General features: G+C 37.8%; 2 protein-coding genes across 2 annotated transcripts in view; one reads left to right on the top strand and one right to left on the bottom strand.

Moving 5' to 3' along the window:
* LOC139121581 (arrestin domain-containing protein 3-like) overlaps positions 1-2,041 on the bottom strand; it is a 52,203-nt gene extending 50,162 nt beyond the window's left edge. Inside the window, exon 1 of the mRNA XM_070686613.1 lies at positions 1,760-2,041. Within this exon, the coding sequence (XP_070542714.1) occupies positions 1,760-1,912 (153 nt within the window). The 5' untranslated portion in view covers positions 1,913-2,041. The remainder of the gene's footprint in view (positions 1-1,759) is intronic.
* Positions 2,042-8,261: 6,220 nt separating this feature from the next.
* LOC139121580 (peptidyl-prolyl cis-trans isomerase 5-like) lies at positions 8,262-16,060 on the top strand. Its single transcript, XM_070686611.1, has 5 exons — positions 8,262-8,751; positions 10,940-11,053; positions 11,478-11,571; positions 15,431-15,615; positions 15,867-16,060. Exons 1-5 carry the CDS (start codon positions 8,617-8,619, stop codon positions 15,996-15,998), a joined length of 660 nt encoding a protein of 219 aa, XP_070542712.1. The 5' UTR covers positions 8,262-8,616; the 3' UTR covers positions 15,999-16,060.
* The last annotated feature ends 952 nt before the right edge of the window (positions 16,061-17,012 follow it).

The raw sequence follows: 17,012 nt of genomic DNA, 5'->3' as shown, positions 1-17,012 counted from the left end.
CCGTATATATACTGTGGCACAAATGAGTCAGTGTGTTCATGTGCTACCCTAGCTCTGTCCACACACAATTTGCTGTCATTCACACTCAATTAGTGCATATATCAAGGTCTGGATAGCATTAAGTTAGTGGAAGACAGCACATTTAGGCTTTAAAGTGGGTCACTACCAAAGTTCTGCCATATTTCAGTTCTTGTCACAGACATATTGGAGGTATTTGCACTGGACAGGGTGGGCTGGGTAGGGATACAATTTCTACTTAAAGATTGAACATTACATGCTAAACTTTTAATAAAACACAGAGTGTATGTCCTTTTATATTATACAAAAAATGTTTCATAACTTGGCACAATGACAGTTCACCATTCAACAATGTCTTTTGGTCACCTCCACAACTTAGTAAAAATTTAACTGGCTGTTACAGGTCATGTATTTTACAGTGAAATAATGAGAATGACCATCTTGATAGAACATAGACTGCGACAGCAGAAACTAAACAATTTTCAGGAACCATACGAATTTCTATGGGAAGAAGCTTTTCAATCTAAAGGTCTGCAATAAAACCACTGACAGTTGTTATGTAAGAAGCTGTTCTCTCACTAAATTTACCCAACAAATCAGCTTTGTAATGCATTTGGGAAATTCGTTATTATACACTTTAATTAGCAAATGGAAGAGATCTGCGTTGGCTTATGTTTTTGTCATGCACAGCCATGTGCCATGTTTGGTTTTCCTTGCAAGTGTAAATTGTCTTTTCTAATGAACGCCGCATCAGTGATATTATTAATATTACCTGTTTTCTTTTTATTTCTCGAACGCAAGTTATTTTGATTATCTAACTTCAGCTGCTGTCATCTCCTTGGAGATTGGCGGAAAAGTACTTTAAACCTGAGCCATTCATACATACCAATGCAATAGGTAAAAGTTCAATGCTTCGAACATTGACTCACAAAATACAATGAAAATATGTGTCAACAACAGCCATCAGATATTACACGATCGGGAATTCTGGGAACTTGCGAGTTTTTAACTCTCACCTTTCCGCATTTAGCTCTACAGCTGTAAGTGTTAATAACAGTGGAAAGATAAAAGCACCCTGGGGGATCTTCAATCGATTAAAAGTTGACACCCTTTGTTGTTCAGTGAGGAGGCGTGTTGCTCTTTGGTAATCAAAACAACAGGAGGAGTGGATATAGGCAGATATATGTGTAAGACCGCTATCAAGCAGAAATATTAGTTAATAAGGGAAAAGCAAACCTTCATATTCTAAAACAATGTGGACGATAAAAGTTATACAATGAAAATATTTTGCTAGCACGGCAATAATGTGTCACAATTATAAAAGCTACTATGTTTACAACAATATTAAATGTTAATGGAACAATTCACCTACGTCTGATCACGGTGGGACAGTGGTCTGACCAATTTGGACAAAGATGAGAATTCAACCTGCACCTTTACACAAAGTCGCCGTTAAAAGAGTCAAGTTTACGTAATCTCGTTCGAGATTTTGCTGTAAGCTGTGATAATACTGAAAATGGTGACACTTTCCTTCGTTTTGAAAAGAACTGCTCCATCCGTGTTTCTCGTCACGTAGTCTGCAACAACGTCAAAAAATCATAAATTCTGACGATATCAAGGAACTCACATCCTTCACAGGGTAACAAATTTCGCTACATACAGCTTCTAGCTAAAATTAATGAAATTATTTGGTAAATACACGCATGCGTTGCTACTGAAAGAGAGAAGAAAGATGTTTCACCTTTGCCAGTCCTCGCATGTACATTCGTATTCCCCGCAGTTTCATGTCATTTCGGAGGTCCACAATACAGACGCCGGAAACGTGCTCTCCCGAGGAGTACACTGTCTTGTTGTTATCCAAGACGACGCGAAAGTCTTTCAATTTCCCCATCATCGTCGTGGTATGCCAAGGGATGCCACAGATCCGCCGCAAATGCTGCGAGATCGCGGCACGGTGAATTTGCTCTCCAGATTCCGCCGTTCACTGCTGTCGTTTGCTGCTGATCGTTGTATCAGATCATCCCGGAAGTTTCAACTGCGCATGCCCAGTTCGGGTAAAGCTGAATCTGCCCGCTTCATAACGTCATGGATCACTACAACAAAGCGAGAGATGCAGTTGCAATCATTTTATGTGGGTTACATACCAGCTAATATACCACGAAAATCAGAGATAATCCCATTTCCAATAATTGGCCGCTAATACCAATAGAGTCAGATCTACATATCAAAGTCGTTTTGATATTTGATAAGTAGGAAATGCAACAAGAATTCAAATAGTTTCCTAGCAACAACTATTATACCAAAACGGAACAGATAAACAAGAAATCGTGAATATCAATGTTCTAATTAAGGTTATTTCGTGGACATTTGCCATGGGAAAATTAATATGTTTTTGAAAGTTTCCGAAAATTTCTAAAAGTTTCGTAGAAACATTATTTGAACTTACAATTAAAGTTTGTTTTATTTTTTGAACATTCCAATCCCGTGAGTATAGTTGAAAAGCCTACTTTGTGATATGCACATTCACAGGCTGTCCTATTGCACCTACATACGTTGAAAATGATATAATTGTACACATAGAGATGCTGTAATTTACGTTAAACAGAATGCATTTTAATATTATTATTATAGAATAATGTTGGAGATCGGACAAAATACCAGTGTTCTGTCAAGATACGTTTACATCTATACTCGTTTGATGTCTTCACCTTAGGAAGGCTTCAGTAATTACAGGGGTTGGGCCGGGGGAATTGGGGTGAGGGTCAATTTTCAGAAAACTGTCCAAGTCATTTTTTATGAACCTTTCTTGGGGTGAGGGTCACTTTTACAATGTAAGAGAAGCTGATTTTACGTAAACACTGTCCACACGTTTCACAAGCAAAGAAGATGCAGTGGTATCCTACATTAAACACCTTGAACAGTTGAGACTGATGAAAGACAAGAGACAAAAACATATCGGCAAAGTGTATATCAATTTCCAACGTCTATAAATGCACAGATATTGTCAGTTTTGTATTGGAAAAAACTGTTCATAGATCTCTCATAGACTACCATGTATAGTGAATCAACTCTTTCGATGAAATACAAAAATCTTATTTCTTGTACACAAATATAACGCACTTTTACTTCCCACTTCAAGCTAAGTACATTTAACTATATTATCAACCATATATAAATGTACAGACATAGCTTGTTTTGCGGGGGAAAATTGTCATGCAGTAGGCCTAGTTTACCTGATAGACTCCATGTATTATGATTTGATATTTTTTGGTGAAGAACTATATCAGCCACTTCTTACCCTCTCATAGTTGAACAAAATGTGGTGACCATCCCGCAAATGTACGAAATATCATGTCCTTTAAAAATGCATGCGTGATAAATTTCGATTCTCCAAAAACGCCAGCCCCCTGTTATTTCTGTCCCTAACTTCATAACAATTAAAAAGTGTTATGTAAATTAGCTGAGATTGTTTCAGTTATTTCTTGGGAGAATACTGCGGTGGTTAGGGGGTGGGTCAAGTTTTAGAATGTCGGACAGGGGGAGGGTCACATTTTACTGTAGTGGTGTGCACGGAATTCCCCCAGCCAACAACCCTTGTAATTCCTGAAGGCTTTCTCAGGTCATCCAGTTTGTGAGCCAAAATACGCACCTGTTCAGCTACAACAAATAGACCCCGAATCGAAATGTTGATGAATGTCGGACTCCAGTAATTTCGTCATTAAAATTCAAGATAGCTTAAAATGCATGTACTTTGATGTTATAAACAACTTGAATGTTCTGGCTGCATGGAAAAGCGTTTCGGCAAAAGAGGAGCAGTGATATCTTTGTTGAGAAAAGTCGTAATAAAATATTGTAGAATTTTTTAAAAAGTGGTAAAACTGTGGGTAACAATGTCAATATATTTTGGTCCTTTATTTACAATCGAAAATTGTGTTCAATATGTGATTTTTGAAAATCTGTTCTTCTATTTGAAACTGTGATGTTTGCGCTACCCTGTGATAATTGAATTCTCATTGGGAATTCCAGACATAATATTGTACGGTATCGCATTCAGACTACAGTGCAAACTCAATTCCCCTTTAAGTTGAAACTTTGGCTCATCGAGCTAAAACTTTTTCTTTTGAAATAAAAAAGAGATCCATTGGAGTTTGACAGAAACAACTCCATCTTCAAATTTCAAAACTCGCCATGCAGCGATCATCAATTCAATCGCGACCCTCTGAGCTAACCTACACCAATAGTCGCTTAACGGTTTTTGTTTTTTGTTTGCTTGTTTCAAAGATTCTCATCTAATTCAGTTATTTCCCGTCTCCCATTAGTATTGACAGGTTTTATATCTTTTGCAACGTTTCGGGTTTGTTCTTTGTTCGGGTGTATGTTCGTGCTTGTAATCCTTCGCGATCACACGGTTATTATGTGATCATACCAATCTGAACTCGTTCACTCCACTCACAGTATATTAACCCAAGACAGATTTTGCTGAAAATCATTTTATTTTATTGTACAAACTTGGTGCAAGTCTGACTCTGAGCTGGAATACGCCCTCTATTGTCACCTCTGCGGAAACGTTTGTTCTCCAAAATGAGAAGCGACATGTCTCGCAGGTGAGCTCGCCATTCATTGTGAATATTGCTGCCTTGTGCGGACTTGGTGAAGTAATGCCACTCTTAATTCGAACAGACCTATAATCAATAGATAGTTTTTATATGTCACACAAGCTAAAGATCAATCCGTGCTGGTCTGTATATTTTTCAGATAGAGATAATCTATGGAATGTTAAAAAAATATTTATGGCATTGCGCCCCCCCCCCCCCCCCCCCAAAAAAAAAAAACCCGCCCAGATTTCTTGATTCTGCACATCACTTTTAGACTTGCTCGTTGTGACGGCTTCGTTACGCCTTCACTCTTTGGTGCGTTCAAACCAATCCTCATCATAGCCCAGAAAACAAACGGCTAATCCTTGCCAAAGTCTCAAAATCAGACGGCTAACACAATACCTACATTTAACCAATATCGTATCAGTAAAATTAATTGACTCAAGTATACCTTACATGATGTGCAACTTCGCTAGCCAAGGGTGTTTATTCGCACGGGGTCACTCCCTCAAAACATACGGCTGACCTAACTGGGTCACTTTTGCCAAATGTCAAAGCAATAATAATAACCAAATTTAGTTTTTCTTGGCGTTTTCACACCTATTTTCCATACTATGATTCGGTTTTACACGCTCACATGTGAATATACCTTAGATCATTGTATTAGACCAATTTATGACCCGCAGCGGGTTAGCCCCTGTGCTCTTAGTAAGGCGTTTTGACTATGTTTGCCGTCAACGTGCTGGTAGGTTTTCAGAGAAAATTAAGTAAACAAACACAACTTAACACTATTACTAATAAAAGTATTATTTTTCCAAGGGAAATCAAATAAAAATTTAGCATATATTGATACCTTGTGTTTTTGTCTGTGTTTTTTTGTTTTCCCCTGCTAGCTGGTAGGTTTTTCAAAAATTCAAGGACGGCAAAACAAGAATATTCTTTAAACGGCCTAAGCATAAATTTACGCTTACTTTGTTCCCGCATATACCATTTACACCTCTGTCATTTAAACATTTTCACACCCCACGAGCACTGTTCGCCACAGAAAAGGTCTTTTTCTTTGATATTAAACTTTAACTTCTACTCCCAAATAAATTTCTCATCATGTAAGCTCTGACATGATTATGTTCATCTCGTCAATACATTTCAGTAATCCTTACCTGTAGGGTGAAATACGTTCCGGCAAAAGATATTCTGACCATGGAGGTACACTAGCCACAGACAAGGGGAATTATTTTTCTCCTTGTCTGTGCTCTAGCTTTTAACAGTAATATTGCGGTCTGGTGCATATGTGGACTCACTTTGATGTAAATAGAAACATAACGAGAAATATGAAATCTACGGATAGTCTCGGAGTTGCTGCATAGACACTGATTTATCTACATAAATTATACGTCCTTTCTCGCTCAGGGAGTCCTTAAAATTTGTCTCCAATTATACGACAGCATCTTTCCCTCCATGTTATCTTCAGTTGAAAATACTGTAAAGGCGACTGCTTAGGGCGACAAGGAATTCATTTTCCGTTTTGCATTTTATTCAGCAACGCTGAACTTTTTGTGTAGGAGAATCATCCATCTTAGGTGACAATATGTGAAGAAAGACAAACCAAAGGAAAAGCACACCGTGACAGGAAATAATTAGTAAAACTCTTCTAACAGTCTTATATGAGTAACTGACAGCCAAAAACATTGAGAAGGTGCGCTGTGTGCCCTCTCCTCGTAGTCGGCCTGACGCTATTCTCTTATATTGATCCCATCTACTTACCGTTATTCTGAAAACAGCAAATCTTAAAATATTAATCAATAGTTGTAAATCCCAAAATGCCAAATCTAAAGAAAAATTACATTTTCAGTCATGCTTCTTCATTGAAAGCAAGGAAAGGGCGTCCATTTCGTACACCTGGTACCATCATTTATCAGTGAATCGAGATGGTGTCGTTATTTATTGTTTATCGCTTTTTGTTGCTTCTTGACCTAGTAATGTACCCGAGGATGCAGGACTACACAGAAGTTTTGGGATATAAATATATATATAAATATATATATATATATATATATATATATATATATATATGTGTGTGTGTGTATGTATATATATATGTACATACACACTTAATGACAATGAATGCTGAGTTAGTATATTTTACTAGAGATAAACGATAAGTATTGCTTTGGCTGACAGTGTTGATGAAGTGTTTGATTCAAAGGGTTCAGTCACTAAAACGTGTGTTATTTCTTAAAATATATTTTGTACTATGTCTGGTTCCATCATCATAGTTTGAATCTATCTCCATTGGAATTTGTTTACCTGTAGGCCTACAGATAACACTGCGACTTGTCACTTCAAGTTGTAACACTTTCTCGAACACATAGCCCATATTGATGACTTGAAATCTAGCAGTAAATTCAACCGTCAAAAATAATAATGCACATTGTATACAGCTTGTACAAGTTGGTGTTTTTAAAGAGAATGCTATGTCAGTATATATACGCTTTTCGGAGTAGAACAAGAACATGTAAAAACATACAGAACAAAGCATACAGCTATTGTTCCTGAAGGCGAGGCCTAATAGCTATGTTTTTACATAACTTTGAGTCAATTTTTTGGTCTCTTTACCACTGCTGAGGCACATTTTGCACAGCGGTCTAACAACGCTGTACTGTGGTTTTATACGGTAATTATCTAGACCGTCAACTCTTAAATACAAACAGCATGCTTCAAATGATTGTTGTACTGTTGTAAGCTGTCGCCTTCATGCTCATGTAATCATAGCTTATTGTATTTGAGATACATGGTTTCCTGGAAAGAGGTTGTCCACATACAAATATATCTGCTTGCCTTCTGTGTCCTGAATAATGCGGAAACCAAAACTCGCATCAAAGGTATCACAACGAACAACATTTGGCCCGAACCTACATTTCAAATTTTACGTAAATTTAAAGGGCCGGTTAGATGATTTTTCACTTTTTTGTTCTTATGCTAGCTGCAAGTTTTTGTTCTACTCTTTCAAGTATCCACACATCCACTATTTGGTTTGTCAACACAGCATCTGAACGTGCAAAATGCACTGTTATTGTTTACATTTGAATTCCAGACCGGACCAGAATTGACTTGTTAACAATAACAATGCAGTCTACTCATGTACACACTGGGTCTACAAGCTTGAAACTGTGTATCTCAACGTGCTTTTGGAGAAGAACAAAAAACTGTAGTTGACATCAAACACAAAATAGCGAAAATATCATCAAAAGTTGCAGCTACTGGCCTTTTAAGAGTCTTGCTCGAGATCACCGCAATGGATGTAAGAGTAGGATTTCCCTGCAAACAGGGTAGATACAGTTAGATTCATTTATCTGCCTGAGTTTACCTGAAATGTGATTACCCATCTGAAGAAATGTTTTAGGTATCATCAGCACCTGCAGTTTTTAAAAAAAGCCTGTTTTGACGTAAAAGTGTATTCTTTCATTTACGTAGTTAGTAAAAATAAATAAATAAATGAATAAATAAATGAATAAATCCACACTGGAAAAAGTACAGGCGGCTATTTCGGATTAGAAGGAATAATTGTATTTGTTAGTTTGGCGCAGTATCAAAGTGTTGCGCTCCTGAAGAAAAACGAAATCTGCGATATACAAGTCTATAGAGGGCACTGTTTTCAACCCACAGTTATTACTTCTTTTTCGCGTTAGTACTTTGTCAGCGTATTTCAGCTCTACAAAACTCTCACGTAGATTCTCGTCATAGTTGACAAAAAAGCTTCAAAGTGAAGGAATTTTAAACTGGTCCTGATGACAGTGATTTCTCCCCGGATTTCTCTCAGTTGATAGTCTGGGTCACCGAGACTATCAGTTGAAGGCATGGAGGTATGGTTGAAGGCAAGTGAACAGCTGCTGGTAAAGTTGAAAGGTTAACAAATGAAACCAACCAATCAGAGCATACAAACGTGTCCACATTTGAGGAAGAGTTAGTTTCGTTCATAGGGTCCAGGGTTGTCTTCTATTGCATGTCGTGGTGGTCTTTCCTCCGTCGAAACATGAAATTGCTCGCCGTAATTTCGGTCGTTCTACTCGGGTTAACATACCTGCTTGTTCCCACAACTGCAGGTGACTCGAGCAAAGACCCTAAAGTAACGGAAAAGGTGAGTTGCTGATGAGGAAGCCAATTTCCTCACAACAGTGTCGGACACATTTACTCTTTGAATTGTTTTTGGTGGACCGGACCCTGCCGTAGACTGTTACAGACTAATCACCAGACTTCTTTCCCCTTTGCTGTAAAGTTTTCAAGTTTTCAACGGGGCTCTGCTCAGTTGACACACCTGATTGGAGGGATTGTGATTGATTCGATGATTTTGAAGCTGCATAAGTGATTCTGAATAGTGCGATTGGCTAATTACTTAAATTAGTGTGACCATGGAGGTAGTAGCTACTACCTCCAATTAGTGTGACCGACTGGACCACATGGATCTGGTGGGTGGCCTGGCATCGCATTATTGCAATTAAACGTCATTATGTTCTACTTGTCTGCGATTTACCTCTGCTCATATATCACAATTAGTAAAATAGTTTCTAGTATTTTAGCTGTCCTTGGGGAAATTCATAGTGTGCTGGTCTCATGGCCAGCCGCTTGCTTCCTCTTCCAACCTATTGTCCCATGTGGAAGCTGTCTGTGGAGCCTCCCCCGGCGTGCAACTTCAGCCTGATGAGCAGGCAATTAGTTGATCACTGATGGCATTTCGATGATTAGGATGCTCAGAGTGACCACGGATTGGCAACAGTTCAATATTCACTGTAGATTAGGGAGTGAAATGAATTTGCTTGTCACTTACTTACCCCTATATCAAAAAACAAAGTGGGCCAAAAATAGCATATGGTTGTAAAAAACTGGTCGTGCGAGTTTTTGCGTGCTACTGTGTTTGCTAATATGCTTCAGAGCATACTATCTGTACATATCAGGCGTGGGAAGATATCGGTATGGTGTATCGGAGGAAGATGTAAGGGTTGCTTCAGTCTAGTTCTACCTCCATGTGGGTATACAAAAGCTGTGAGTGTTATCAATAACTGATATTCACTCAACATGTGAGTACAGTAGTAGGCGCACTTGTAAAATAATCAACATTTGGAGTGCAAGTCAAATTTATCCATCCACTCTCATCACCTGATATACCCACCCTTGTACAAGCAATATGGGATATACGTGACATTGACACTATGAAAGTGTTAAACCTGTTTATGACACTGGTGACAAATTTGAGCAGGGCATCATTTCATGCTGACCAGAAACAATAGTATACCATGGTACACTCAGTGTTACCCCCACAATACTAGTATATGACAACAGTGTACCCGTACATTGTTAACAACTGTGCTATTTTCAGGATAGATATCCTTGCCTCTTGGTCATCAGATGTAGAATTTATTGATAAAACCACCAGGACAAAATACCGTATGTTAAGGCTGGATTTCATGAAGTGGTTTTCAGTAGGTTTATACAGATGCAAATAAGGCATATGGCTGACTCTTAATATGGAAACCATCAAAGGCAATTATCAAGAAATATGAAAAAAATGTCAAACACTGCCAATGATTTATTCCCTTCTAGCTCATGTACAACTATTACAGACATCATTTGCATACCTTTGAAAAGAAATTCAAAGGAAACTTGAAATACTGATGAGCAACCTATATTTCAGAGAGAGAGATATATATATATATATATATATATATATATATATATATATATATATATATATATATATATATATATATATATATATATATATATATATATATTTATATATATATACATTTATTTATATATAATACAAGGCTCATTTTTCGTACATTTTTTGTATTTGCCAGTGTATTGCAATGGTGCAAATAAACAGGAAATTTTTTTTTAATTGTAAAGAATAATAAATATCCGAAATCAAGGTAACAGTTTTACACTATTAAGTATGATTATATTTTAGATCACATTGTCAGTTGTGCCATTTGTCTTTTTAACATTAAAGTGAGGCTCGTGACAAAATAGAGTGGCCTAACTATTTAAACTACATGTATGTAAGTTTGCTGTGGAAAGGTTGTTTGCCTATGTAACCAAAATTATTCCAAGTTTAAAGCCTTTCTATTGTTTATTTGTTTTAAAAAATAACCAACAACTATTATGTATGCAGAGTATATACACAATATATCATAAATTGGCAGTAACTGCATTCTTAACCACGATTTGAAAGTGAAATGATCCATCTAAAGAAATATGGAGGTAACATCTATATGACAGTTTTACCTTTTAATGTTGACTTTTAGTTTTAAACTTTTTCTCTCCAGGTCTACTTTGATATAGAGATCGGTGGTGAGAAACAAGGGCGTATAGTCATCGGCTTGTTTGGTAAAGTTGTCCCCAAAACTGTCAAGAACTTTGCAGAACTTGCCAAGGCAGAGGTAACACATCATTTAATTTTGTTTTTCATTCCACTGGGTCATGTTCATTGAAGCCAATGTCAGTGAATGCAAATTGCTAAACAGTGGTGGCTAAGAGTTTAATTTTCATTCACAGTTTTTGTGATTGAACTTTAAAGCAGTTGCATGTTAATGTGTACAGGCATGGGATCAATAGTGCCGTAGACCATGTATTAGGAAATGCCAATGAGGTTTGAAAGTCTTTAAAAATTTATTTCAGCCATCAAATTTAGTAACATCTGTTTGTAAATAACAAAAGAGGAAGTTAAATTTTTAAACTTTGGAATGATTTTTCAGTTAATAACAAAATCACTTCAAAGTTGAAAAATACCTACCATGCCTACCATTCTTTGTTGTGTTTCATCTCAAAATCTTGTATTTGTCGTACATTTCATTGCTGTGACAGGAAGGTGAAGGCTACAAAGGCAGCAAGTTTCACAGAGTCATCAAAGATTTCATGATTCAAGGAGGAGATTTCACCAGAGGTGATGGAACGGGAGGTAAGTGTCAGCGATGTCCATTTTGTTTCTTCCTGAACTGTTCTCCACTGAACTTTCTTCTGTAACATTTCATTTATTCCTTTAAATTTCATGTAGGGTATCACAGCAGACACAAGGAATATTTGTATTGATAGTTCCATGGTAATTTCAGTGACCCTCAATGCTTGATAGAGTTTGAACTCTTTCATCCTATTCTAGTGTATGGATAGGTCAAATCACTGTATTTAACACTTTGGAAGTCTAGCAATGAAAGGGTTTAAGTCAATATTATATTATCATGGTCCCAAATATGTCTAGAGCCTTCAACATGACCTTATTACATTGCTATTACCCAAAATATGATTTTTGCCATCAACATGATGTAAGGAAAATGTATGCTATTGAATCCCAACATATCAACCATTGTATTTTGGTCAGTTCCTGTCCTTTTGTCTGCAGTGAAAATGTTTGATCATTGTGACCGCAGACCTATTGGTTCTATAGTTTGTATTGTCACACAAAGTATTTTCCCTCTATAAGTTTCCTTCCTTCCTTGGTTCCTTTCACCATGGTAGACGCCAACAGGATGTCACTCTATTGAAGGCAGGAGGAATACAGGACAAATTTTACTCAGTTTACCGTCTAGGTTAATGCATGTACACAGTCCGTGCTGTTCAGGTGATATCCTACAAAGAGCATTACAGTGTGAAATTCCTGGAATACAAACATTTGTGGAATAATATGGATATAGCCATTAATTCAAGCTTGAGATCAAGTTTCATTTAAGTACCTGTAAGAATAAGCAATCGTTATGTTGTCGGCCATGTTGTAAGAGTACTTTTTAAGTCGGCAAGATATTTCACTAAGTGCATTTTGGTGAAAACCCCCAGAAAGGAGGTTACAGATCTTTCCAATTCGTTTGTTCTTTTGAAATTACCCATCACGTAGCTTTCAAATTGTAACGTACGTTACTAAGAAAAAAAAATTACTTAATGTAGGGTTTTCTTTCGATTGATGGGTTAAAATTGCAAACGTGAAAATCTGGGATGGACTTTTATATCAATTTGGTCAAAATATCTTTTTCTCTGAAATCACTAGCTGTGACTGTAAATTTGTTCCGTAGTTTCCTTGGGATGATATATGGTTTCATTATTTATATGAGGATAAAAATTGCAGTAGTATCCTTTGAGCCAATTTCTCTTATTTTACCCCCTCCCCCCCCCCCCCCCCACCAAAACAAGAAACTTTTTTAAAGCTCTGCTAGGCTATATGGTCTTCAAATTTGGTTTCAAGGTCTTGAGGATCACTTCTAAAGACTTGATGTTATAATAGTGAAATTTGCAAATATAAAGTTAACAGTCAATGCCTTTTGCCAAAAATATCTTCCTTGGAACTGCTGACCTTAAACATCAGCTTTGAAATTTATGTGTCGAGCTGACATTGATATAGTTCAAATGGGAACCAAGCGTCATTGATGCTATGTGATCATATTGGGTTTTTTACTAGTGAAAGTTTGTTCCACATAATTGCAGTTTCATTTTGTATAGTCAGTCATCAGAGTATAAGTATGTTGTTTGTTCTGTTGTATGTGAGTAGTGTTGAGTTTCCCAGTGGCTTCTTATTTTGTCAGAAGATGTGACGAAGGACAGTGTTTCAGGTGTTCTTAGATAGCAGCATCATCACAAATTATTCATGGCAGGTGAACTTGGTCTTCAGCAAGATTCGTATGGCGTAGTGCAAACATTTGTACACGTATCTGCAAGTCCATGAATAGCTCTCCAAGGCTTTCCTATTCTCTGTTTATAGTAACCTTACAATTCAAAACTGTTGCATCAGGTAGTGTTGAATCCAGTGACTTACATTCCAGTTATGTGAATTGAAAAATGAATGGAAACACTCCTCTGCAGGTGTTTTTGAGAAACTGATTCAAGTGTGGTGCAAAGCATTTAAACCCCGGTGCGGGGTATAAAAGACCCCTAACTCATCGAAAATTCATAATGGCGCTTGAGTGACAACTGGCAACAGCAAGGTAGACCGCTCCGTAAAAATCAGCCGAAGCGATTCACAAACAAACATTATTGGCATACCATAAACATAGACTGTTTCATAAACACGTAGGCCATACAGGTATCCGCAAAGTTTCACAAAGCCTTTTAAAATTACGACGATAAGGGGAAAAATCGCTTTCGTAACAAAGGAAATGGCCCCCAGGGAACAGTCATTCCGCAATTCAAACAATTGTCAATCATTCAGTGACGCGCAGAGGTGTAAATTGGTCAAACATTTGCTGTGCATACGAGAATAATTACGATGTAAACAAACCATGTGTACGCTTAGAGCATGGAGGTAGGAAGAGACCTCCATGCTTAGAGTTACATGGATATTGGCGTGCACACAGGATTAAAACTTCGTGGTTGTCATAAACTATTTTACTAACAAGCGTTTATGATGCACAGACATCGCGAAAGTGAGCCATTTTCGGTCGTGACTTAGCGTACACTGAATTTTACAGAACTGCAGGCAGAGTCCATAGTTTACAATGACATCGAAAACAACTAAATATTAAAGCATGGCGGTAGCCTCCATGATCAATTTGATTACAGTCAGTCAAAGAGAGCCACTTTTTTAAACAGCCCCCCAAATCTACGGCCGAAAGTACCGGTACGCTACAGTCGCTTTTGATATAAATGCTAGCCCTGAAACGGCCGTATGGTTTGCACATGTACACGTGTTCTCACACATGGCAATGACATGTCGTGTTCGGAGGGTTGGTAAGGTTTTGACATACATGTACCGGTTGCCCCAGTAACGTTTGGACTTCTGTTATGAGAAATAAACAAAGCTTGTAAAGACATCAAAACAGTATTTGTCAATGTCAGTTCAAGGTGAGCAAGTGAGCGTCATCACCTGATCTTCTTCGAAAGGCTTATAGGCCTATTGGTACGTGTGTCCGAGATCGGGTCATTGAGTTGGCACTACATCGTATGTATTTGACAAAGGTTGGACTTTAATTTCTTCAATAACGAAGATATCTATGAACCCAGTCCGTGGTTCATCCAATTGCTCCGAAAATAAATGTAACTCGTGATTAGTTGTCCGGGGTCACCCTCAAAGCAACCGAGCAGCCGACCTCGATCGCTTACAGATATTGTGGTACGCGAGATTCATGGAAATCTCGATCCTTCCGTGATGTAGTGAACTTATTTTTTTAATTTTTAGCGATCGGTCATGACGTCGCATCGTTCACCTATTTCCTACCATTTTCCTGACCGTGTTTCTCAGTCAATGTTCAGATCGGTAATTCGTGATTTCAACATACGAAATTGCCAGCTTCGGATTATTTTTAATGTTTATGTTTATTACTTTCTTGATGATTATTTCCACTACGTACGGCGCCATTTCCGTATGTAGATATGGCGGTCAGCAGCCGAATCATTCTCGAACGATGACATGACCCCGAAACTTTAATAAATCAACTCAGCAAAAACTTCAGTAGATCAACTCAGCACGCTCCTGTTTTTATGAAATTGATATTTTTTCCTTCTTTCTTTTTTCTTTCGCGTATTGCGAAGGCTGTACCTAAGCTTATAGTCAGAGCGTGAGTTGAGAGCAAACAGATTACGCAGATAATGCGAACGATAGCAACTGTTACCAACAGACTCATTATGCAGAGCCATGCCCCAAAACGCCCATCCAAACTTGGCATTAATCCGGATCCCGGTCCATTTCGCCCCGGGCTTTAATCTTTTAATCTTCTAACTGCTTCTAATCATTTAATCTTCTAACTGCTGAACACACTAAACATCTACATGTACATAGACCAAGTGACCATCACTAAAGAACCATGACCTTTTCCTGACCTTTCAATTGATCATTTCAGGCAGGAGTATCTATGGAGATCGATTCAAGGATGAAAACTTCAAGCTGAAGCATTATGGTGCTGGTTGGCTAAGTATGGCTAATGCAGGCAAAAACACCAACGGCTCTCAGTTCTTCATCACCACTGTCAAGACACCATGGCTGGACGGAAAACACGTCGTCTTTGGTAAAATAGTGGAAGGAATGGTAAGACAACAACTTTGTTTCTTGCTACCCCTTTCTTTTTTTGTCCTTTCTTTAGTATCCTCATTTTGTTGTATGAAAATGCAAATGTACTTGTCAAATGTGTGTCACATGGCTGTTACCTGTGACAGGCTGTTTGTCACATGATTTTCACCTTGGCCGATACACAGCAGCACCATTGCAAGCAGGGATACCACAGTACCAGTCACCTCTAATGAATCGAGTTGACAGCATCTCATCTTTTCTCTCCTCAGGATGTCGTTCGCAAGATAGAAAACACACCTGTAGCTGGTTCCAGTCCCAAGGACGAGTGCGTAATCGCTGACTCTGGAGTTATTGAAGTTGATGAACCATATTCTGTTCCAAAAGAGGCCGTTGAAGAGTAAAATAGCATAGGAGATTCATTCTATAGAATTGTTTTGAAATAAAATGATGAACTTTTATAGTTGACACTGTCTATTGTCATTACTTACAATGAAAAGGTAGAATGCCCGTTTTGGACCCATTTTCAAAAAAAGCTATGTTCAGCATCCTTGATTTGGAGGAACTGGTTCAACATTAACTTTTACCACGTTAAGAATCAAGTGAAATTCTATCTACAAGATGCATACTACCTTTGAAGCGATCGCTCTTGTTTTGCAATTAAGGTAATATGCACCTCGAAAGTGAAAGACTTAAACTTTTGCTCTAACTTTCCTCAAGGAATCTCACAATTATTCTCTTTCAAAATCAAGAATAAAAATAGGGGGTAGCCGAGCAAATTTTGGTACAAGAGAAACAAATAACCCAAGATTTACCGATATTAGAATTTAAATTCAAAATGGCCGCCATCCCTGTGTTAACTCTATGGTGAAAAATAAATATTTTCGAATTTCAAAAAACTAAGCCAGTAAAAAGTTTTCTTTCAGCAAGAGCTTTTAAATGAACCGCCACATGTGGTATATCAAAAGAGAATTGTAAAAGTTTGAGAGTCTGAATATCTGTCCCCGAGGTGCGTTCTACCTTAAAGTCCAACAGTTCGATGGATAACAATGCATGCGAGTCATCAGCAAGTGCTTGTTATACCTAAATAATTTTTGGCTAAAGTACATATAGTTTAAGTTTCCCCCACCAAACTTCTGTAATTTGCATAACTGTGTAGGTAATTATACAGAAGGAATAATAGCTGTACAGTAAATGACAGGCGGAGAGCTTGTCAGCCCTCTTGGTTTTGTTTGCTGACATGTGCATTCTGTGTTCCACGTCAAACTTGTTAGAAGATCTGAAACTAGGTTTCCCATGATGCCCATGATACTTGATTTGCTGCACAAACACCTGGGGATGTGTCAAGAATGCAAAAAAGTGCTCGCACAAAAATTTTGGAAACTGGCAGTGGTTAACCTGTTGTGATTCTCTTTTGC

The sequence above is a fragment of the Ptychodera flava genome, chromosome 21 (assembly GCF_041260155.1).
Source record: "Ptychodera flava strain L36383 chromosome 21, AS_Pfla_20210202, whole genome shotgun sequence".
In the NCBI taxonomy this organism is placed as follows: Eukaryota; Metazoa; Hemichordata; class Enteropneusta; family Ptychoderidae; genus Ptychodera; species Ptychodera flava.
The sequence above is the reverse complement of the archived record's forward strand: the minus strand, read 5'-3'. Positions and strand labels throughout refer to the sequence as shown.

Coding starts and splice junctions, on each gene's coding strand:
- LOC139121580 (XM_070686611.1), top strand. CDS start 8,617: ATGTCGTGGTGGTCTTTCCTCCGTCGAAACATGAAATTGCTCGCCGTA. Junction 11,054..11,477: donor CAGAACTTGCCAAGGCAGAG/GTAACACATCAT, acceptor TTGCTGTGACAG/GAAGGTGAAGGCTACAAAGG. Junction 15,616..15,866: donor GTAAAATAGTGGAAGGAATG/GTAAGACAACAA, acceptor TTCTCTCCTCAG/GATGTCGTTCGCAAGATAGA.